At 48.2% G+C, this 25,220-nt stretch overlaps 1 protein-coding gene across 3 annotated transcripts in view; it reads left to right on the top strand.

Moving 5' to 3' along the window:
• The window catches only part of Prkag2 (protein kinase AMP-activated non-catalytic subunit gamma 2), a 243,021-nt gene that overhangs the window by 78,547 nt on the left and 139,254 nt on the right, over positions 1-25,220 (top strand). For 2 of the 3 annotated variants that reach the window (XM_021161710.3, XM_021161709.3), the window contains exon 3: positions 5,433-5,712. In XM_021161710.3, the coding sequence (XP_021017369.1) occupies positions 5,433-5,712 (280 nt within the window). Of the gene's footprint in view, positions 1-5,432; positions 5,739-25,220 lie in introns of those variants that run through there. The other variant, XM_021161711.3, reaches the window with a different exon arrangement.

The following is a 25,220-nucleotide window of genomic DNA, read 5'->3' as shown; positions in this document are numbered from 1 at the left end:
CAGAAAAGAAATACCTCCCGACACATAATAATCAGAACAACAAATGCTCTAAATAAAGATAGAATACTAAAAGCAGTAAGAGAAAAAGGCCAAGTAACATATAAAGGCAAGCCTATCAGAATTACACCAGATTTTTCACCAGAGACTATGAAAGCCAGAAGATCCTGGACAGATGTTATACAGACACTAAAAGAACACAAATTCCAGCCCAGGCTACTATACCCAGCCAAACTCTCAATTAACATAGATGGAGAAACCAAAGTATTCCACGACAAAACCAAATTCACACATTATCACTCCACGAATCCAGCCCTTCAAAGGATAATAACAGAAAAAAACCAATACAAGGACAGGAACCACGCCCTAGAAACAACAAGAAGGTAATCCCTCAACAAACCTAAAAGAAGACAGCCACAAGAACAGAATGACAACTTTAACAACAAAAATAACAGGAAACAACAATTACTTTTCCTTAATATCTCTTAATATCAATGGACTCAACTCCCCGATAAAAAGACATAGACTAACAAACTGGCTACACAAACAAGACCCAACATTTTGCTGCTTACAGGAAACTCATCTCAGAGAAAAAGATAGACACTACCTCAGAATGAAAGGCTGGAAAACAATCTTCCAAGCAAATGGTATGAAGAAACAAGCTGGAGTAGCCATTCTAATATCTGATAAGATTGACTTCCAACCCAAAGTCATTAAAAAAGACAGGGAGGGACACTTCATACTCATCAAAGGTAAAATCCTCCAAGAGGAACTATCAATCCTGAATATCTATGCTCCAAATACAAAGGCAGCCACATTCATTAAAGAAACTTTAGTAAATCTCAAAGCACACATTGCACCTCATACAATAATAGTGGGAGACTTCAACACACCACTTTCACCAATGGACAGATCATGGAAACAGAAACTAAACAGGGACACAGAGAAACTAAGAGAAATTATGAATCAAATGGGTCTGGCAGATATCTACAGAACATTCTATCCTAAAACAAAAGGATATACCTTCTTCTCAGCACCTCATGGCACCTTCTCCAAAATTGACCACATAATTGGTCACAAAACAGGCCTCAGCAGATACAAAAATATTGAAATTGTCCCATGCATCCTATCAGATCACCATGGACTAAGGCTGATCTTCAATAACAAAATAAATAATAGAAAGCCAACCTTCACGTGGAAACTGAACAACACTCTTCTCAATGATACCTTGGTCAAGGAAGGAATAAAGAAAGAAATTAAGGACTTTTTAGAGTTCAATGAAAATGAAGCCACAACATACCCAAACTTATGGGACGCAATGAAAGCATTCTAAGAGGAAAACTCATAGCTCTGAGTGCCTCCAAAAGGAAACTAGAGAGAGCACACATTAGCAGCTTGACAACACACCTAAAAGCACTAGAACAAAAGGAAGCAAATTCACCCAAGAGGAGTAGACGGCAGGAAATAATCAAACTCAGGGGTGAAATCAACCAAGTGGAAACAAGAAAAACTATTCAAAGAATCAACCAATCAAGGAGCTGGTTCTTTGAGAAAATCATCAAGATAGATAAACCCTTAGCCAGACTCACTAGAGGGCACAGGGAAAGCATCCTAATTAACAAAATCAGAAATGAAAAAGGAGACATAACAACAGATCCTGAAGACATCCAAAACACCATCAGATCCTTCTACCAAAGGCTATACTCAACAAAACTGGAGAACCTGGATGAAATGGAGAAGTTCCTAGACAGATACCAGGTACCAAAGTTGAATCAAGATCAGGTTAATGATCTAAACAGCCCTATATCCCCCAAAGAAATAGAAGCAGTCATTAATAGTCTCCCAACTAAAAAAAGCCCAGGACCAGATGGGTTTAGTGCAGAGTTCTATCAGACCTTCAAAGAAGATCTAATCCCAGTTCTTCACAAACTATTCCACAAAATAGAAACAGAAGGTACTCTACCCAACTCATTCTATGAAGCCACAATTACTCTGATACCTAAACCACAAAAAGACCCAACAAAGATAGAAAACTTCAGACCAATATCCCTTATGAATATTGATGCAAAAATCCTCAATAAAGTTCTTGTTAACCGAATCCAAGAACACATCAAAACAATCATCCATCCTGACCAAGTAGGTTTCATCCCAGGGATGCAGGGATGGTTCAATATACGGAAATCCATCAACGTAATCCAGTATATAAACAAACTCAAAGACAAAAACCACATGGTCATCTCGTTAGATGCGGAAAAAGCATTTGACAAGATCCAACACCCATTCATGATAAAAGTCTTGGAAAGATCAGGAATTCAAGGCCCATACCTAAACATGATAAAAGCAATCTACAGCAAACCAGTAGCCAACATCAAAGTAAATGGTGAGAAGCTTGAAGCAATCCCTCTAAAATCAGGGACTAGACAAGGCTGTCCACTTTCTCCATACCTATTCAACATTGTACTTGAAGTCCTAGCCAGAGCAATTCGACAACAAAAGGAGATCAAAGGGATACAAATTGGAAAAGATGAAGTCAAAATATCACTCTTTGCAGATGATATGATAGTATATATAAGTGACCCTAAAAATTCCACCAGAGAACTCCTAAGCCTGATAAACAGCTTCGGTGAAGTAGCTGGATATAAAATTAACTCAAACAAATCAATGGCCTTTCTCTACACAAAGAATAAACAGGCTGAGAAAGAAATTAGGGAAACAACACCCTTCTCAATAGTCACAAATAATATAAAATATCTTGGCGTGACTCTAACTAAGGAAGTGAAAGATCTGTATGATAAAAACTTCAAGTCTCTGAAGAAAGAAATTCTAGAAGATCTCAGAAGATGGAAAGATCTCCCATGCTCATGGATTGGCAGGATCAACATTGTAAAAATGGCTATCTTGCCAAAAGCAATCTACAGATTCAATGCAATCCCCATCAAAATTCCAAATCAATTCTTCAACGAATTAGAAAGTGCAATCTGCAAATTCATCTGGAATAACAAAAAACCTAGGATAGCAAAAACTCTTCTCAAGGATAAAAGAACCTCTGGTGGAATCACCATGCCGGACCTAAAGCTCTACTACAGAGCAATTGTGATAAAAACTGCATGGTACTGGTATAGTGACAGACAAATAGACCAATGGAATAGAATTGAAGACCCAGAAATGAACCCACACACCTACGGTCACTTGATCTTCGACAAGGGAGCTAAAAACATCCAGTGGAAGAAAGACAGCATTTTCAACAAATGGTGCTGGCACAACTGGTTGTTAACATGTAGAAGAATGCGAATCGATCCACTCCTATCTCCTTGTACTAAGGTCAAGTCTAAGTGGATCAAGGAACTTCACATAAAATCAGAGACACTGAAACTTATAGAGGAAAAAGTGGGGAAAAGCCTTGAAGATATGGGCACAGGGGAAAAATTCCTGAATAGAACAGTAATGGCTTGTGCTGTAAGATCGAGAATTGACAAGTGGGACCTCATGAAACTACAAAGCTTCTGCAAGGCTAAAGACACCATCAATAAGACAAAAAAACCACCAACAGATTGGGAAAGGATCTTCACCTATCCTAAATCAGATAAGGGACTAATATCCAATATATATAAAGAACTCAAGAAGGTGGACTCCAGAAAGTCAAATAACCCCATTAAAAAATGGGGCTCAGAAGTGAACAAAGAATTCTCACCTGAGGAATACCGAATGGCAGAGAAGCACCTGAAAAAATGTTCAACATCCTTAATCATCAGGGAAATGCAAATCAAAACAACCCTGAGATTCCACCTCACACCAGTCAGAATGGCTAAGATCAAAAATTCAGGTGACAGCAGATGCTGGCGAGGATGTGGAGAAAGAGGAACACTCCTCCATTGTTGGTGGGATTGCAAGCTTGTACAACCACTCTGGAAATCAGTCTGGCGGTTCCTCAGAAAATTGGACATAGTACTACCGGAGGATCCAGCAATACCTCTCCTGGGCATATATCCAGAAGATGTCCCAACCGGTAAAAAGGACACATGCTCCACTATGTTCATAGCAGCCCTATTTATAATAGCCAGAAGCTGGAAAGAACCCAGATGTCCCTCAACAGAGGAATGGATACAGAAATTATGGTACATTTACACAATGGAGTACTACTCAGCTATTAAAAAGAATGAATTTATGAAATTCCTAGCCAAATGGATGGACCTGGAGGGCATCATCTTGAGTGAAGTAACACAATCACAAAAGAACTCACACAATATGTATTCACTGATAAGTGGATATTAGCCCAAAACTTAGGATACCCAAGATATAAGATACAATTTGCTAAACGCATGAAACTCAAGAAGAATGAAGACCAAAGTGTGGACACTGTGCACCTTCTTAGAATTGGGAACAAAACACCCAGGGAAGGAGTTACAGAGACAAAGTTCGTAGCTGTGATGAAAGGATGGACCATTTAGAGACTGCCGTATCCAGGGATCCATCCCATAATCAGCTTCTAAACGCTGACACCATTGCATACACTAGCAAGATTTTGCTGAAAGGACCCAAATATAGCTGTCTCTTGTGAGACGATGCCGGGGCCTAGCAAACACAGGAGTGGATGTTCACAGTCAGCTATTGGATGTATCACAGGGCTCCCAATGGAGAAGCTAGAGAAAGTACCCAAGGAGCTAAAGGGATCTGCAACCCTATTGTTGGAACAACATGATGTACTAACCAGAACCCCGGAGCTCTTGTCTCTAGCTGCATATGTATCGAAAGATGGCCTAGTCGGCCATCAATGGAAAGAGAGGCCCATTGGACTTGCAAACTTTATATGCCCCAATATAGGGGAATGCCAGGGCCAAAAGAATGGGAATGGGTGGGTAGGGAAGTGGGGGGCACTATGGGGGACTTTTGGGATAGCATTGGAAATGTAATTGAGGAAAATATGTAATAAAAATATTAAAAATCAAAAAAACAAAAAACAAAAAAAACAAACAAAAAAAACCCTGCTGCCTCCTCACCCCAGCATCCTTACCAATGATCCCAAGTGTGCATTCTGGTTCATGGAGGTTCATTTTCCTCCTAGGGTAGGGAGTGTGCAGTGTCTGTGTGTCATCAGACTGGAAAAGGACACGTGGGGGACTTCAGGAACAACAGCTAGTATGGGAACAGTCAATGAATATAGGCAGGGCTGTCAAGAGAGACAGGAGTGGTGCTAGTCACCCTCTTCTCACCTTCACATGCCCTTGAGGCTCTGTTAGACAGCTCCAGGACCAGCCAGGTCGGGTGTCCATGGCTGACAATTGGAGCATTCCCTTGTCACCTCTGTGGAAGAGCTCAGGGTTGTTTCTCTGTCTGCTTGGTGAGCATAAGAAAGGACGATAACCACAGGTCTCCTCTAGTGGAGTTCAGAGTGCACGGCGCTTTGTGACCGCACCCAATTGTCTGTCTTTCTGCAGGTGGACAGTCCCTTCAGCTCAGGCAGCCCCTCCAGAGGACTCTTCTCCAGAGGCCCCCAGCCCCGGCCCTCCAGCCCTGTGTCTGCTCCCGTGAGGCCCAAGACGAGCCCTGGCTCTCCCAAAACTGTGTTCCCGTTCTCCTACCAGGAGTCCCCTCCACGCTCTCCACGCCGGATGAGCTTCAGTGGGATTTTCCGCTCCTCATCCAAAGAGTCTTCGCCCAACTCCAACCCGTCTACCTCTCCTGGGGGCATCCGGTTCTTCTCACGGTCCAGAAAAAGTAAGACTTTGATGCTATGGTTTCAGGTGGGTGCTGGGCTGTGAGTGACCTTCCCTACAGCCACTCAGTCAGGTGGCATCAGAGCCACAGGGTAGCTGCTGCCGACTTGGTGCTGAGCCGCGCCTTCATGTTCAGTGACATCCTTTTCCACCTGCTGCTCACTACCTGCACTAGTCCTCTGGGGTGGTGTGTCCCGTGGTGTGAACTCAGCAGCATGAAGGAAAGACAAATGTTCACTTCAATGCTCTGGGTGGTTCTGTACCCAAGGACAGTGGGCTGCCTGGTATGGCCCTGTCGCTGGATTTGAGATCCTGGCCTTTGAATCTGTTTTTGGAGGATCCTGGGTTCTTCTTTCTGGGGCTCTGGGCACCGGGAAACATGGGCGGAATAGATAGGAGGAGAAACATGAAGGAAGTGTGTGTGAGGGTTGGAGAACGCATCGCTCAGACTCATAAGGTACTTGTGGACTAAGGATGAATATTGTCACGTGAGCACGGTTGATCATAAGAAAGGCCAAGGACAGCTGTAAAGAAGGTGTGACTCAGTTTCTTTCCCAGTGCTGTGGTGAAGTATCCTGGCAGAAACAACTTAAGGGAGAAAGGGCTTGTTTGGCTAATAGTTGTATAGAGGCATCCGTCCAGGGAGGAAGGCCTGCAGGCAGGAGCATCCACATTCAGGAAGCAGAGAGTAAACAGCAAGTAGGGCCAGGCTTTTAAAAAGAAAAAAGATAGGCTCATTCACACACACACACACACACACACATACACACACACACCCAACACCTCCAGTGACCCACTTCCTCCAGTGAAGCTCTGCTACAGCTTTCCCAGACAGCCCCACAGCTGGGGATCCTGTGGTTAAACAGGAGCCTGAGAGGGCCATTCCACAGTTCAGCTACCACAGAATGCTTGCCTGGAGAGTGGAAAGGAACTTCCCACTGAAAGAGTAGCATTTGCATCTCTTTCTTGTCTTTCCAGATCCGCTTTGGAGACAGACACTTGAGCCTTTCCGAGCTATGCGTTATTACGAGGGTTCCCTCTTTACTCTTTGGTGTGCACAAATGGTCTGTGGGATATTGTCCCAGGCATGGCAGCTCTTCTGCTTTCCATCAACCTGTAATACATACACTATACTGTGACTGAGACACTATACCATGACTGAGGCATGGCTGCTGACACACTATACCGTGACTGAGGCATGGCTGCTGACACACTATACCGTGACTGAGGTATGGCTGCTGACACACTATACCGTGACTGAGGCATGGTGGCTGACACACTATACCGTGACTGAGGTATGGCTGCTGACACACTATACCGTGACTGAGGCATGGTGGCTGACACACTATACCATGACTGAGGCATGGCTGCTGACACACTATACCGAGACTGAGGAGGTGTGGCCAACAGTTTCCAGGGAAAAGCTGTGTAGCTACAAAGCCTAGTCCCAAGCAGGATGTTCAAGGCCTGCTGTTGAAGTGTTCAGGAGAACTTCTCCCAGCTGCTGGACCACATGCTAAGTCTCACGTACAGTTGTCCCTCACTGCTCCATAAGGTGCTAGTTCCTGGATCCACTATGGACACCAAACAGCCAAAGATGCCCAAATCCCTTATATAGAAATAATGTAACATTTGCATAAGCCTGTATAATCCATTCATATCCTTTCAAAAACATTTGTAATATATATTTTTTAATGTGTATGACTGTTTTGCCTGCATGTTAGTCAATATGCCATGCATATGAAGTGCCCGAGGAGGCCAGAAGGTCCCCCTGCGACTGGAGTCCCAGACAGTTGCCATCTGTCCTGTGGGTGCTAGGGATTGAAGTTAGATCCTCTGGAAGGGCAACTGGTACTCCTAATTCCTGAACCATCTCTCCAGCACCCTTCCATATACTTTAAATCATCTCTAGATTATTTATAAAACCTAGCATAATGTGCATGGTATATGAGTAGTTACACCTGTAAGTCTTGGAAAAAAGCTGGTAAGATGGCTCAGCAGGAAAAGACCCCGGGTACTTGCTATCAGCCTGACAACTGACACTGACAAATGTGGGAAGAGGGCTTCACAGTTGTCCTCCGACCTCACCGGCACCCTCCCCTCCCCCATTACACACACCTACACTAATTACAATAATTTCAGAAGGAGCCTGCGTACATTCTGTCTAGATGGTTGGCTGCATCTCTAGATGAAGAGGGCCAGATGTCCTTTCTCTGTGGCCCCTCTAAATGGAGGAGCAGCAGAGCAGACCTCAGCTGAGTGGCCTCATGCCTGGGTCACTCACTCGGCTGTATTTGCCTCCAGGGCTGCAGTGATAGAGTCCCACAGTCTGGGGATTATGTCCCCCTGAATGCAGTCCCAGAGCCAAAACAAAAGAGACGTGTGGTGGGCCTGGTCTCTCTGAGCAATCTAGAAAGGACTGACCGAAGGAACGTTTACTTTATCTGAGGCATTCCGAGTGCGTGCATGTGTGTGTGCGTGCGTGCGTGCGTGCGTGCGTGCGTGTGTTTTAATAGTTGTGGTCCCAAAGCTGGAGCCCAGAGCCTCATTTGTGCTCAGCAATGTCCCCCACTGAGCTCCATCCCCTACCCTGTTTGACTTTTTCATTTTGGGATAGGGTCTCAAAGCTGCCCTTGAACTCACTGTGTAGCTCTGACAGGCTTTCAGCCTGCAGTCCTCCTGACTCATCTTTCCGAGCAGCTGGGATTGGAGGTCTGTGCCACTAGGCCTAGCTTAAAAGATAAATGCTTGTTTTAAAATGAGCCTGGTGGTAGGTGTTGTCTGGAAGCAGGGAGAGAGGTTAGCGCAGGGACAGCTGAGGCTGGTGTTCAGGGTCAAAGCCAACCTCAGGGTGTTTGATGTGGTGGGTGGGGCTAGAAGAACACCAGGTGAATGAGCCACAGGAGAGGTGATGAGTCTCCTAGGTAGACCTAGGAGACCCAGGAAGAGTTAACACAAGTCATGCACGTGATGTGTACTCGGGGCACAACTGTGCGAACTTGGTGACTTGGGGTGTATACTCAGAGCAGGAATGTGTGAACTTGGTGCACTCAGGTGTGCATTCAGTGTAGGAGTGTACGTAGTCGGTACACTTGGGTGTGCACTCAGTGTAGGAGTGTACGTAGTTGGTGCACTCTGGTGTGCACTCTGTGTAGGAGTGTACTTGGTCGGTACACTCGGGTGTGCACTCGGTGTAGGAGTGTACGTAGTCGGTGCACTTGGGTGTGCACTCGGTGTAGGAGTGTACACAGTTGGTGCACTCGGGTGTGCACTCGGTGTAGGAGTGTACACAGTTGGTGCAGGAGCAGTTGCAATGAGGACAGGCGTGCATGCTCTGACCTGGGCTGACCTGCCCAGTGCCACATGAAGACTCCTATTATGAAGAACCAGGTCTCTCCCAATGCCAAACACTGACATGCGGGTCTGTGTTCCCTTAGAGACCTCCTCAGAGTCCCCACACCCTTTTTTAGGGTCCTAGGCAAGTCAGGCACATGGGAGGGCACCCTCAAACTTCACAGATGGGAAGTCCAAGTTGAAGACTGAGTAGCACAGAACCTCACCCTCCATCAACCTCTCCTGAGATGTGCAGCCCCAGGTGCTGGGACAGAGGCCGGCACCTCAGCTCCTTCTCGTGCATGCTCTGAGAAGCCTTGAGTGAGGTTCTCAGTCCAACTCCTATGTCTGACCCCTGCAGCCTGTACGGAGCCAAGCCCCAATGCAACTGTGTGAGCCCTGTAAACCTGGCTATCAGTTTGTGCCAAGTCAGCAAAACAGACAGCTGTAACAGCATGGGGCTGGGGCCACGTGCACCCCACAGGATGTGTCCAAAACTGGGTACCACAGCTCCCCACCACTGGAGGAGCTATTGGATGGGATCACAGACTGGTCACAGACCCCTCTTCTAGCTCTCTAGGCAGAAGGGCATAGTACCTCTTCCATTTTAGTCTTCTAGAAGGTACTACGACATTCAGGCTAGGTGGGCTTATGAAGGCTGCCTTTCCACATCTTCTTAGGCAGCTGTGGATTGGGCCTAGGAAGAGTTATGCAATGTCTCTGAGGTTCACAAAAAGATGAACTGGGTTGAACTGAGGGCACTTGGATTCTTGGGGAAGCCCCTGGGATGAGAGGAGACTTCGCAGATCAAGTCTTTCTCCAGAGCAGTTGCTGTTGTTGCCCTTGTGCCCCCATGTCCAGCTCGTGAGCTTTGCTACACCCATCAAGTACCAATGTGCGTGTCTGGAGCAAGAGCCCAGAAAAAGCTGACCTGGTGTGAGGCTGGCTCTGAGGGCAGACGATGGACCTACTTTCCCTGAGGCTCGGACACCCTTTCCTGGGTTACAGACAAATTATTGTTCCTCACTGCCCGAGAATTCATTCCCCTGTTCACGGGGCTTTCTGATGATGGTCCCATGGCACCCTGTGTCCATTGCAGGCATGTCAGGAGGGCGTTGTTCATTACCTGAGAGGGCGTTCCTGTCTGGTCTCTTTACCAAGAATAGCTGTGCGTCTGATCAGCTGCCCCACTTTTGTCTAGAGTGGACAGTAATCATGTAATGGCCCACTTTTCCTGTCTTTACTGCCTGCTCGTTGTCTTTGACCCACATTTGTACAAAAGGACCTTGGGGTGAGTCGTGCCTTATTTCTGAAGCTGGTTTTGGTTCCCACTCTTGTGCTGTCACCCTACTGTGGTTTTGTTTTGAAAGTGGGTCTTCCTGTGTTGCACAGGTTGTCCTCTAAACTGCTGTATAGCCCAGGGTTTCCTCAGCATAATCTTCATGCCCCTGCTTTCCACATGCTGGGATTATCGGCAAGCACCATTGCATGTCGCTTCATTTCTGGATTTTTAAACAAGGAAGACAGTTTATTGTGGGGGGGAGGCATATCTGGATTTTAGAAAGGACTCAGCTCAGCTCAGGATTCAGGATTCAGGAAGAAAAGGAATACCTCTAACTCCTAGGGACTTGACGGCAAGAATGGACAGCTTGTTTGCTTGTTTGTTTGTTTGTTTGATTGATTCAATCCAGAAAGCCCACTGTATCATATCCTTGATTCCCTCCATAGTATATCTGAGTACAAAGTGAGGATGGATGCCTAAGGCTAGGTGATGGACCGATGGGGACAGATACAAACCTGCAATAGCGAATGGGTGACCTTGGCACTTAGAGGATGCCATCAAGGTGCTGGCTGAAGCATGCACAGTCCATGTCAGCTGTGGAAAGATCTGTCCCAGGCCTGCGGCCGGCTTCTGAGACCTCGTACCTCAATCTCTGTGACAGTTTGGATCTGAGCTGTCCCCATAGGCTTGTGTTCTGAGCATTTGCTTCCTAGCAGGCACAGCAGCTTTGGGGGTGGTGGGGGGAGATCTTTGGGTTTAGCTGGGAGAAGTAGGTGTCCCGGCCTTTGACTATGATAGCCCAGCCCTGGGTCTAGGTGCCCTCTAGACTCATGCAAGGAGCCGCTACTACCTGCTCCTGTTCCACAAACTTGACCTCAGGCCTTCCCCACCATGGCTGACTGAAACCTTTGAAACCGTGAGCTGAAGTAAGAGGTCCCACCTACTTGTTGTTCTGCCCTGAGCTGCGGCCCAGCGACACACGGGTAACTAACACTCTGCTTCCATTGCGGTATAGCCCCTCTCCCCTGCAGACGCCTTCTCTTCTTAAAAGAACAGTGGTCACTTGAGGTGAAGGGCTGTCCTAGCTCAAGTGATGGCATCTGCAGTGACCTTATCTCCAAACAAGGCCACATCTGAGGTTCTGAGAAAGACATACATTTGGGTTCCAAATTTATCCACCCGACTGCCAGCCATAACCATGGCACCAGCTAGGCCTGGCGTTTCTGACCTTTGGCACTTGTTTTGTCTCCTTTGCACAGCTAAATCTGTCTCCTCCTACAGGGAAATGTCATCTTTGTTTCCTCTTTTTGTTGCTGTTATTTGTTTGGGGCTTTGCATGACCCGGAGAAGGAAGCACGTGACCCGGAAAAGGAAGCGCGTGCTTCTCTTGGAAGTAAATCCAGCCGGAGAGTCTGGGAGCCACTAAGGTTCACTCTGTGTGGCAGTCAGGGTGAGCACAGTTCAGGGGTCAGCCCTGTCCACTGTCTGCCTAGACATGTGGTCTTCAAGCATTCAGCTTCACACCTTTTTCTTCTGCATCCTGAGCTTCCTTTTCCAAGTCACGTGCCCCCTCCTCCAGGCCACGTGCCCCCTCCTCCAGGCCACGTGCCCCCTCCTCCAGGCCACGTGCCCCCTCCTCCAGGCCACGTGCCCCCTCCTCCAGGTCACGTGCCCCCTCCTCCAGGCCACGTGCCCCCCTCCTCCAGGCCACGTGCCCCCTCCTCCAGGCCACGTGCCCCCTCCTCCAGGCCACGTGCCCCCTCCTCCAGACCACGTGCCCCCTCCTCCAGACCACGTGCTCCCTTCTCTGTGTGCCCTGCTCTTGTGTCAGTTCTGAGACGTGCAGGCACTCTAGCTGCGTCTTGAAAATCAAACAGGGCACCTTCTAAGAGAAGCCAGTCTTGGCTGCCTGGGAACTTAGAATCCTTTGACATTCTGTCTGTCTGGACCATTACTTGAGCCAGGAGGAAGCAGGTTTCCCCAAGGCTGCCTTTCCAGTGTGGCCCAAGCTCCTCACGCTTGTCTGAGATCTTTCTCTCCTTCATTAGACTTTTCATTTCTGCCTGTGAGACCAAACCATGAACATGTGGAGCCAGAGGCCAAATTCATTTGTTTCTCTGTTTGTTTGTTTTTGAGACTGGGTTTCTCACTCAACCTAGAGTTGGCCAATTTGGCTAGGCCGGCTGGCCATAGGCTTCTCAGTAATCCTCCTGCCTCTGTCTCTGCAGCTGGAATCACAGCCACTGCACCTGCCTTCTTTCTTTCTTCATATTCAGGACCTCAAGGCTGTGTGAAGAGCACTTTACTAAGAGGCCCCTTTTAAATCAGACAAGGTCGTCTCATGTGCAGACTGCTGAATGAGTTTTCTTCAGTCTCACCTTCCAACCCTTGGGCTCTCCTAAGCTCGCAGCCGCCATTGTTGTCTCTGAAACTTCTATAGACAAATCTTCCAGATATTTGCTTCTCTGACCTGCCCCTTCCCCACCCACCCCTGCTAGGAAACTGGATTTCCAAAGCATTTTTCATTGCTGTAAAAGAAGCTGGCAGGACAGGCTTTGGACTTCTACTCTGCCACCCTCTACCTTGTTGCCCAGGTTGAGTTAGAGCCATGCTGATGTGGGTCATGTCTTTCTTGGTGGTCTGTTGTGTTCCTACTTAAACAGTATTGCCAAAAGAGGAGATGAAAATGAGTCTGAAATTTCTGTTTAATGGTTCCTGGCAGGACTCCGTAACCCTGTGGGCTGAGTCACCCACCACCATTAGGAATCATCTAGTGCAGCCACAGGGTGAGTGACCAGTGGGTCAGGACTCCAAGGGCACGGGAGGGCTCGGCAGAGGGGGGCCAACACGAACATCAAGTTATCCGGCTAAAGCAAGTGAGGAACTGGGCAAACTATATTATTTCAGGTAGTTTCATCCTGACAGCAACTGTTGAGGATTGACTTACACACACACACACCCCAACTCTAAATAATGTGATGACATTCCTCGGACCTCAAAACACAGCCTCATTTGGAAATAGGACTGCTGCAGATGTCAGTGGTTGTGATGACGTCACTAAGGTTACCCCTAATGCAGTGTGGCTGATACCAGTAAAGGACCGGTCCTGTGACACAGGAAGGACTCAGAGGCAGGAGGTGGGTCAGGAAGAACATGTCTGGCCTATTGAATTCAGCTAACAGGGGTATGAGGGAGGCAGGTGGCATTGAGTACTGGGTCCTGAGTCATGGGGCTTTCTTCTCACAGGCACAAAAGTGGCAACAAGTAGCAAGTGGGTAGATGCTTTTCATTGGTTTGGTAAAGTTCTGCTGGTTTGTGCAGTGTTAATTTGGGGGATATATCTTGTTTGACCTTGTGATTCTAACTGGTTCACTAGTCTTCCTGGAGCTGGCCCCTGGGGTCCCCTCTGAGCTGTTGAGAGAATCGCCTGTTTTGTCCTTAACATAGTAGTCATTTTCGCGCACGCCCCATTGGCCCAAGCTTCAGCCCTCAGCCCAGAAGACAACTGGCTTCCTCCAGGTCACAAGGAATGTGAGTTACAGTGCATGTGTTACAGTACCTCCTCTCAACACACACACACACTCACAGAGAGAAAGAGAGAGAGAGAGAGAGAGAGAGAGAGAGAGAGAGAGAGAGAGAGAGAGAGAGAGAGAGAGTTAATCTTCTCTGGAAACCCAAGAGACACCCAAGGTGTGCCTCCCCATCTCCTAGGTGTTGCTAAGCCCAGTCAAGTCAACAAAAGATAAACCATCACACAAGCTTGGTGGTGGCAGCAGGTTGCTCGTGAAGTAAGCGTGTGCCCAGCAAAGTCGGCCTCTCTCCCACAGCCCCTGGAATTTTCTCTTGGGAAGCAGTGAACTGCTTGTCCTGGCCTTCAAGCTGCTGACCTGAGTTAAGTAACGCCATGTCCTTGCTGGTGTCTCTTTTACAGGGCCCCAGAGGGCTACACATACTTTCCCTGTGCCCAGCCTGTGTGTGCTGCAGCATGGTACACACATCACTGCTATCAGGCTGCTAAGCTTTCTTACTGCATGAAACACAAGAGTCACTTCCAACACAGCACCTGAGCAGGGCCATGCTGCCCTCAGCCTCAGATGACATTCTTCTTGCCTTCTCTCCTCCTACCCTAGGCCCTTTGTTACCCGAAGTCCATCATGTGCACAGTATGTCCCTTAGCACAGGTGGTGACAGACCCTGACAGCCATGGATAGCTGTGCTCTTCCTCATATCTCGCCCGAGGTAGAGCCGACTTGACCCAGTCCATCTTTCACAGGCCAGAATCTGCTTCACAGTGAGGTCAGACGTTTCCTGGACATTTACGGAGTAGATGCCTTCTCAACAAAGCCTATGAGGGCATCTGCTGAACGGACATGGATTCCAGAACAAGGGACAAAGACTGGCATACAAAGTAGCTAAGCAGACAGTAAGCAAAATGATTCTGAGTGGCTTCATTCAGTCTGTCTGCTGACTTCAGTACTTTTATAAAAAGCGTCCTTACTGCTTTGAAGTCATGTGTTTCTGTAGACGCACCATCAGCATCAGCATGCATTCTCCTATCTTGCCCCAGGTGAGCTGGGGACAAGGTATGCTGTTCTCCCCAATGATGACCTTCCAAAGCCAGGGTCAGAGGGGCAGAGAGGAGCATGGGAACACAAGCTGTCCTTTCCTCCTTAGAAACGAAACACAGCAGTGCGAAATGGTCGCTGATGGGGAGGCTGTACTCTGTTCTCTCACACAAGACACTGGGGTGGGGCCATACAAGTATCCAGGCAGAGGTCAGGAGGCCTTAGTAAGTATATCAGCCAGCTGGGCAAAACTCATCAGCTAGACTTGTAGAGGGGAAGACATTAGGCCCAAGTCTCCTCTTACACACTTCCGGGTTCTCTGGGCTGCCCCTCCCACCTTAGTTTATCTCTTAAAAAGTTCACCTTTGAGTGTGTGTGTGTGTGTGTGTGTGTGTGACATGTCTGTGTGCATATTCATGTATGTGTGTCTATGTGACATGTGTGATGTATGTGTTGAGTGTATTACATGTGTATCTGAGTGTGAAAGTGATTTGTATGTGACATGTTTATGTGACATGTATGTATCTTTGACTTATGTGTGTACATGTGTGTGAGAATGACTTGTGTATGATGTGTTATTGTGACCTGTATGTATCTGTGACACATGTGTGTGCATGTGTACATATGTGTGTACATGCCTGTGTCTGTGTGTATACACACATATGGAGGCCAGAGGTAAACTTTAGATATCATTCTTCAGTTATTGTCCACCTCATCTTCTGAGATGGGTTCTCTTCATTGGCCTGGAGCTCCTACGTGGTGTTTCTGGTTGGCCATTGAGTCCCAGGGGTTCCCCATCTCCTCCCTCTGAGCTCTGAGATTGCAGTGCACCCTACATGTGGGTATCAAGCTCGAGTTCTCATGTGTGCACAGCAAGCTCATCCTGTCATCTGAGATGAGCTGAGATGTCTCATGCTACATTCAACCACTTGGGGCAGCCACTGCACCACCTAAGTCTTCAACACATTCAAGGAGCGATGCCTTTACTACTGGTCTCCTTTCCACCTTTGTTTTCTGGATCTTTTCTTACATTTGATTTCACTCACACAGTGTGGGGGTGTGTAAGATGAGAGAGCATAGCTGGGGTCCCGTTGTCCTGGGCATGTCCTATCAGTTGCTTACATTTTTCCTGGCTTCTTGGTACTGTGGCCACTAGGGGGTGCTACAGCCTCACATGCTGAACCTTGAGCAGGCGCTGCTGTGAGGAAAGAAGCAGGAACCTGCACATGTCTCGTCCTAGCAGAATCAGGAGGCCACAAGGAAGGTTCACACCTCTGGCACTGGGCAGGCCACAGCAAACAAGCTGGTCCCTGCCATCCTGGAGGCAGGTGGGACATACGTGCCCAAGGCATCACCATGCTGTGTCAAGTGCTGGGAAGAAAATCAGGGGAGTCAGGAGCAGCCTCTCTGATGGAAAGGAGTCAGAGAGGGCTCTGCTGGACAGCCCAAAGATGGAGTGCCAGGCAAGAGAATGCAGGGCATTTTTTTCCAGTCCTGAGGAAAAGAGCTAGCTAGCTAGCTACAGGTGAGGTCAGGAGGGTGGGGCCTCAATGGTGGAGCCCAGGGCTCTTTAAATGAATGGTTGGGGAAGCCAGAGGAAGGGTGTACCCTTTGCACAAGCTTGTGTGGCTGCTGCTCAGACTACAGCTGGGACTGAGGGCCATCTGAGAGCCACTGAAAGAGACCTGACATCAAGCCAATGGGCTCCAGCCTCCCTGGGGACGTCACTTCAGGCTTGTTTTCCTCTAGAAACCCTTGCTTAACTATGCTTGGCTTAAGCAGTCCTCCTGTGTGTGAGATGAACTCTCACCACAAATCCCTCGGCAGTAGGTTGCCTCCTGACTGGTTCCTCTCTTTGGAAGCCACGTGCTGGGCTTGACTCTTCTCTCAGCTCTTCCCATCTTACCCACTCTACCGCCACCATCCGGCCAGTCCCAGTTAGTGCATGGAGGGCCACCCACAGCAGAGGTGGCCTCAGGGCTGACAGTGGAGGCGTGTTGCCTTCTGTGCTCTGTTGGGCTGTGAGACCTAGAACTCAGCTCCTCTCGTTCCTTTCCCTTCTCCTGCAGATCAGAAACGTCCTGACTAAGGTTTAGACTAAGATGGACTTTACAGCTAACATGAAAACAAGTACCAGCTGATGATGCATGGTGTGGCTGTGGTACATGAGATGGAAACATTGGGTCTGCTCCTCCACCCACACTGAGCAATACATAGACTCTTGTCTTAATAGCTCACTGATGTTGCTGATGGAACTGGCCCCGCTGAGCTTTGGGGCCTTATCTTTGTCCCACTAGGGAAAAAAAGGAATAAAAAAAATCTCTGTCCTGGGTTCCACCTCTTCTGATTACACAAAGGCTGTTCCAGCCCTCAGATTACACACAGCCCTCGGCAAGACAGGTGGAAATCAAAAGGTGGAGAACATACCCGGGCCATTTGCATCCAAGGGATACTTGAAAACCTGCGAACAAGTCATGCAAATGAAGCCGGCAGCTTTCCTGCTGCGTTTGAATTCTTAATTGCTGTTTGCTGTAAGAGATACGTTGGAGAGCTTGGGAGGTGATTCAGTCAAGCATGCTGGGAGCCTGAGTTCAAGTCCCAGAACCAATGTAAAAAGTCTAGGTGGGTGTGGTAGCGGCCTGGGAGGAGAGGAGGCTGGGAGGAAACTGGAGGACCTCTAGGGCTTGCTGGCCAGCCAGCCTAAACTAATTAGTGAGAAACTGTCTCAAAAAGCAAGGTGGATGGAGCCTGAAGGACGGCTGAGATGATGGCCTCCAGATACCGCAGTGACACCCCTGTACACACATTCCCTCCCCCATCCCTGCCCCCACCCCCTCCGCCTTGTGAACACATGTGCAAGCGCGCATTCACACACACACACACACACACACACACACACACACACACACACACGAGATGTTGTCATCCAGCATAGAACACCCTTCTCATGACACAGGATTCCCTCTGGAATCTCTTCTGGGTCTATGATTTTAGCTTTATCAGATAAGACAGCTGATTTTTATGATCTGGGTAGAGAGAGTGATTGCAATCCGGAAAATACCCCCCAGATGGTCAGAGACGTGGAGATGAGTTTGAAAGGCCTGCCAGTTGAGTCTGGCTAGGGTGTGGCGGGTCGGCTAGATGGAGGGACTGGCAAGATGCACTCTGGCCAGAGATGGAGAAGCATCTTTTCCTGCTCAGTCTTGACCGAGGTACAGACCACCAAAGGAATCTCATTTCTGTGTGTTACAGTGCTCCAGATCTTCCAGGGAGACTAGGAGTCCTGAGTCGTCCTAAGTAGAGAGACTGGGCCTCCCCCCACCCGCTTGCTCTGAGTGTGGCTCTTTATCCGAGTGTGTGCCTTCACAGCCTTTGAAATTCAAATGAGCTTGCAGAGAAGTTTATTTAACTTAAGACTTCAGCCCCTTTCACACCGCTGAGGCATTGGAACCCAGACAGCCCTTCTTTTATAGCCCAGCAACTGGGAGTTTATTTTTCAAATAAAAGTCTGTTTTCCCATAAAACGGGGAAGGTTTTGTGCAGTGCAGGGAGGAGTGCACCACAGCTTTCAAGGCTTCAGTTTGGAGTCTGCAAGTCTACAATTTACACGCCAAGGGCTTTCCCGGGACTGAGGGGGGCCTGCCCCGGCTTGCCCTACAGAACAAACTCGGGGCAGTGGAGCAGCCTATGTGGACCAAAGGGCTACAGAGCAGGAACCAACGGGCTAGAGCTAAACTGGAGTGAGTTTGCTCCTCCAGCCCCAGGGTCTAGACTCACAGCTCTGCACCAGCTCCAGCACCTTCTCCTGAAGACACCTCTCTCATCCCCTGCCTCTCAGGGTCCTGCAGGGAAGTGGGACTTGTGTGCGCTGAAAACAGATGGGCTTAGTCCAGACTTAGACGGTTACACTCACGTGGTTCTGTGGCTGTGAGGTGAAGAGTGGAGATGGGACCACGGGAGCCTGAGAGTCGACCTAGAGATTAGAAACAAAGCCCCACCTACCTCCCTGCGTGGGAGAGAGAGAGAGAGAGAGAGAGAGAGAGAGAGAGAGAGAGAGAGAGAGAGAGAAAGAAAGAAAGAAAGACAGACAGACAGACAGACAAGACAATGTAGACCAGCCAAAGGTGCCCAGTGGAGGATGGAACCTGAACAATGGCTGCTCAAAAGGAATGGCAGCCATAGGAACTGTACCTAAGCCGGACATTTCCCAAGGCCTGACCTCTACAGCCCCACCGAGAAGGCCGGGCATCTCTCAGCGGGGTCCGTGACCCCTGGGAAATGGAAGAGCAAGGAGTAGGTAAGAGAACACACATGGTATAGAGGACATTGAGTGGCTGTGGGGCCATGTCACTGGGCCTTGGTGACAGATCCATTGGGTTCCTCCTGGCACTTGAGAGACAGGAGCCTCGCCCTACAGTCCAGTAGCAGCAGCACATTGGTAATGGACACTTGTACACCTTTCCCTGACAGGAGCCCTGGCATGCTTCCTTCCATGGCATGTGTTTGGTGTGTACCTGGGGCATCACTGTGGGTCTCTGATGGTGCATTTTTGCTGTTAGCTTTCAGAGGACTCCATGGGGCCTGGGCATTGGTTCAGACACTGGCGAGGCAGAGAGTGGGGATCACTAGCCTCTGTGAAGTATTGCCAGAGGAAGAACCTGTAGAGAGGAAGCTTGTGACAGGGTGACAGGAGGGCACCCTGTCACACTTCTTCCCTTGATGGGGAAGTCTTTGGGAGGAATGTGGTGCTTCTCCAAGAAACCAGCGAGCCGTGAACAGACACAGCTAACTGGGAGCAGGCCACCTCTCCTCCTGCAGCCCCTGTGGAATGCTTCTAGAAGGATCCTCCAGCAGCCACAAGGGTTGTTTCCTTGCTTCGTCAAGTATTAGACCCAGTGGCCCAATGCCAGTGTGCACTCAGGAAGAAGGGACAGTAAGACAAGCTGAGGCAGGGCTTAAACACAGCTAGAAATTGAATGAATGAGGGGAGGAGGCTGTATGTGCCACCTGGGAAAAGGCAGGTCTGCAGGTGGGCACACGGGACATGCACACAGGAAACATGCATGCACTGTTCACAGGGGCTTGGACCAACAACCTGAGCGTGTCTTCAGATGCCAGGATTCAAACTTAGCATGGATTTGCTCAATGCCCAACACTACAAGATTTACCCTGACTGGCTCGTTCCCCAGGCACAGCTCCCTCCTCGGAGGCCACAGCTCACCCAGCCTTGGCCTGCCGGCCTCACTGGGCCCTGTGCTCACTGGCTACAGCTGGAGCTTTCCAGATCCCGGCAGCTGGCAGGTCTGCAGCCTTCTGAAAAACGTGACTCATCCAGCCTGTCCACAAAGAAAAGGGAAGTATGTGTGGCATCTGGGTTTCCTGAAAAGTGCAGCCATCGCATGGCACAGCTATGTGGTCTGGCACCTAATGCAGTTCTAGAAGGGCGCCCTCTGGTGGCCAACATGCACCTGTCCTGAGAAGGAACTTCTGTCCCTGCCAACCCAGATGGGGCTGTGTGGGTGTTGGGAATGAATCATGAGAGTCTCCCAGTCCTACACAGCCTTCCTGAGGGACACTCCAGCTTCCAGTAACAGCTACTGCCAGTATGCATGACATCTTTGACCTAACCTCAGCCCACCCTCCCATTTTGAGGCAAGGTTGTTATGTAACCCTCCAACTCACTTCATAGCTGAGGATGGCCTTGAACTTCTGACCTTTCCACCTCCATCACCGGAGTACTGGACTTTGATGGTGCTGTACATGGTGCTGGGGGTTGAGGCTGGGCTTCATGCATGTTAGACACTCATGAGCTGTGCCCTAGCCTCTGTCAATTCCTTTTGTAAAGTAATATTCCATTCTGACAACTTCAAGCTCTCAAAAACTAATAATAATGGGGCAGAGAATGGTAGAGGAAGACCCCTGACATCCACTTCTGGTTTCCTCATGTGCACATGTGTGCACATGTACCCCCACACGAAAACACACATGGGCACACACACCCACTGCATGCACACTCACTGTTAATCTAAAGCGCTCTTTTGTGCTCTTCACTCAATTCACAATGCTAACATCTCTCCCAGTTTGCTTAGCTCTGACATCTGTCCATCTATCTGTCTGTCTCCTGCCACCCCACCTCTGCGTGTGCAGTGCTTGTCTGTATAGACTCCCAGTGACTGAGAGTAACTTACAGATTCAACATCCCCTAACTCAGAGGTTCTCCACCTCTGTAATGCTGTGACCCTTTAATACAGTCCCTCATGCTGTGGTGACCTCCAGCCATGAAATTATTTTTGTTGCTACTTCATAGATGTAATTGTGCTACAGTTATGAATCATAACATAAATATCTGGTATGCAGGATATCTGATCTATGACCCCAAACCGGTCAGAAGCCACAGGTTGCAAACCCTGCCTAACCCCTGCTGGCTTTGTGAAAACAAGGTGGATCCGCCATAGTAACTATCAAGTCCAGGAAACTAATGTCAACAAAGAGTGATTCGCTCCACTTCAGACTCTGTTTGCATTCAGCAAGTTGTCTTAATGGCATCCTTTTTGGAAGCACCCCAGACATGACCCAGTCTGTGGCCCCGTCTCTTCTGTCCCTCAGCTTCACGCAGCCCCTCTGCATGCCTCATCTTCCATTACCTCAGCTCTTGCGTCCAGGGTGCAGGCCAGCTATTGTGTGGCTGCCCTTACCCTGGGTGTGCTCAGCACTTCCTCATGAGGAGACGCAGGGCTAGCTGTTGGCAGGCTAGCCATAGGCTGCTTGCTCGTGCTAGGGCCCCACAGCAGGCAGCCAGTGACTGTTCCAGCACCTTCCTGATGATAGGAGCCCTGATGTGGCACTAAGGACTGTCTGCACAGTGAGCTTTCTCTCTGCTTTAATAAAGGGTTCCTTTCCCTTTGTGATCAGCATTCTGGGATGGGTGCTTAGAATATTGTGTAAAAAGCCTCACTCTCCCCAGCTTTCACCTGCCACTTTTAGCAGCAATCAACAAATCTTGCCTGAATCATGGCTAAAGAGTGATATTCTGATTCATCACTAATTCTGCATTAGCTGGTTGGAAAGGGAGTCTTTTTCAGAAAAAGATCTATCATCTTTCCTGTGTGCATATATGAATATATATGCATGCATGTGTGTGTATCTGTGTGCATATGCATATGAAAATATGTGTGTGTATCCTTATATTTACGTCTGTGCATGCATGGATATATGTGTGTGTTATGTGTATATGTGGTACCCATGTATGTACAAATGTGTGTCTGTATATGTGTATGCATGTGCATGCATGAATATATGCCTATGTGTATATGTATATATATATATATATATATATATATATGTACATATGTGCACATGTATGCTTGTGTGTGTGGACATATGTGTTTATGAGATTTGTGTTTTAGTTACTGAGTTAGAATGTTCCATTGTCATATTCTAATGTCCACATTGTCTGAGACTGGTCCGGCCCCATCAAGTGGCTCCTGGGTCTTTTGACTGTCCCCACAATGCTGTAAACACTGCCAGCATTTTTGGCTTATCTTACACACTTCCTGCTCTGGAACAAGTCTCTTCTCCAAGTAATGTTTTGGCCATCTCATTACTGTTTGGTGACATAAAAGTATTAGCCACTTATCATTGGTGGTGGCAAACAACACTTAGAAAGGAGGCGTTGGCCCTGGCAATGCTCCCTGCAACTGGGGTGCCATAGCTTCTAGGGCCTCTCAACAGATCAATTGCAGACAATTTAATCCTTGTGAATGAGGAAGTAATTAAATAAAGACAGCTATCCACACAGCAGGATACTATGTAGCTGTGAAAAGGATACTATTGAAATAAGATAGTAAAAAATATGGAGACAGACATCTAGCACAAGCATATTTACCACTATTAGAAATACAGATATTGGAGAATTTATACTTATTGTTTTTCACAGAATTTGTGGATTTAACTTGCTTTTGTGGTTAAATGCACATAAGTGCCTTCCCAGCACTGTACAGTCAGCCCTGCAGTCTGAGGCTGTCTCATCAGTGTACCAGCTATCGCCATGACAAAGCACCTGGCATGGGTAGCCAAGGAGGAAAGGCGTCCCTTGGTTGATGATTGCAGAGGTGCCTGTCTGGCTGCTTCAGACCTGTGTGAGCAAACGTACATAGTGACTTTAGCTTGAACTTGTTGAGGAAGGACCGGACGGTTTCTAGAGAGGGTGTAGTGGGCATGTGGTGGTGGAGACTTCTCACGCCATGGTCTTGAGGATGCAGAGAAGAGCTGGATCCCAGTATCCCCTTTCAGTGCCCTCTGCCCGTGACCTTTCTTCCATTAGGTCCCACTTCCCAATGGTATCTCACACTGAGCACCAGCCAACAGCACATGAACCCCTAGGGAACACCGATGAGCCAATAACCACCCCAAACAGAACCTCATCCCCATTGGCCGTCACTTCCCATCCCTCTACTCCCAGAACCTGGCCAGATCAATCTACTTTTCTCTGGCTTTGCCTGTTCAGGGATTTTTGTAAAAAATGGAATCATAATGCGACTGTCTCCTCACACGTTAGATTTTGTTTGGAAAGTGGACATTCTAACATTTATCATGACTTCATGCTTTTCCTGGTTAAATAATATGCCCTTGAATAGACAGACCACATCCGTTCACCACTCCCCCAGCGAGGAGTGCTGAGGTTGTCTCTCCCTCTTGGGTTTTGTGACTAGTACTGCTGTGGACATTTGTGTGCAGGCTGCTTTAATTCCCGTCTTCACTTCTTTTGGCTAGAGAGCTAGGAGTAGGCTACACAGGACTCTTGTGTTTAGCTTACTGAGGGAGGGCAAATTGTTTTCATGATAGATGTGGTAGTTTCACCTTCTCAGGAGTATTAAGGTTCTGTTTTCTCCACCTCTTGGCCAATAGAAATTCTTCACATTTGTGGTTGGGATTTGTGTTTCCCATGAGAATTTTCTCCAGCATGTGTGTGGCCCTGTTGCACTTCTTTGGGGAAAGTGTCTTTTGAAACTCCCTGCCCTTTTTCCAGTCAAGATTCGTTGAAAGAGAGAGAGCGGGAGGGAGGGAGGGAGGGAGGGAGGGAGGGAGGGAGGGAGGGAGGGAGGGAGAGAGATTGATTGATTGATTTCAAGAGATTATGTGTACCGTATGCATGCAAGCACATGCAAAGACCAGAAAAGGGCTTTAGATTCCTCAAAACTGGAGCTGCAGGGAGTCGTGAGCCACCTGATGCAGTGCTGGCAACAGGAGCCAGGTTCTCTGGAAGAGCAGCTAGTGTTCTTAACCACTGAGCATCTCTCCAGACCCTTCTGCCCGTTTTTAGTTGTTTTTAGTTGTGTTGTCTTTTTCTGCCTAGTTTGTAGGCGTTCTGAACAGTGAACACTTTGTAGATATATATCTTGCAGATATTTTCTCCTCTGAGAGTCACCTTTACTTTCTGGTTGAAGTCCTTTGACGCTCACTAAAGTTTGGTTTTGATCGGGACTGGAATTGCCTGAATGTGTTGCCCCTTTGTGCTTGCTCCATGTTGTCATATAAACTTGTTAAAATGAAGGAAAGGGGGAGGATGGAGGAGGTGGGTGGGTGCCGGTGATTACAGTTCTCAAAGGTATGACCCTAAGACAGAGACGGAGGAGCAGGTGGCACAGTGAGGTCAGGGCACAGCAGTGGGGACAGTAGTTGCTATCGGCATCAGTGGTTCATGCTCTGCGGCTTATGAATGCTTCTGCCGGATTCTCTTTCATCATCCCTCTAAGACCTTGGGAAGGGCTGAGCGTGCTGTGTAACCAGCAGGTTCCACAGAAGTGTTGAAACCACTCAAGATTGCAAGCCTGTGAGTGGGCCCAGATTTCTCTTGGGGTTGTAGCTGACCTGCAGGCTAAACTGTTCCACCACTGCCCCGTTTTTTTGTTTTTTTGTTTTTTTTTTTCTTTTTCTACATTTTACTTTGAGAAGAAACCAATCCAAGGCAGCCATCAGTTCAGACCTCACCTTCTGACCTCCAGTTCATTGTACTTCTAGTGAATGGGTATAGGAGTCGTTGAGGTTCAAAGGAACCCCAGGCCCTAGAAAAAGGCACCCCTTCCCAGGTGATGCCAGGCCCTCTGCACCCAGGGTCTGTCCCATGGGCCATGATCCTGGTCTTTGTCCTTCCTGCTTTGTCTTTGGAACTTTTGGAGCCGTGGGCCTAATATGCTTTTACAGAGATCTTGTTGAGCGAGTACCTGTCAACTTCAAAATACAAGGACCACAAGAAAGGACTGAATAAGGCCCCTGAGATCTCTGACTCTCAGAGATCTACAAATTTTGTACTTCCTGCCTCCTATATTT

The sequence above is a fragment of the Mus caroli genome, unplaced genomic scaffold (assembly GCF_978045245.1).
Source record: "Mus caroli unplaced genomic scaffold, Mus_caroli_1 scaffold_4, whole genome shotgun sequence".
Classification (NCBI taxonomy): domain Eukaryota; kingdom Metazoa; phylum Chordata; class Mammalia; order Rodentia; family Muridae; genus Mus; species Mus caroli.
This window is presented reverse-complemented; position numbering and strand designations above follow the sequence as displayed.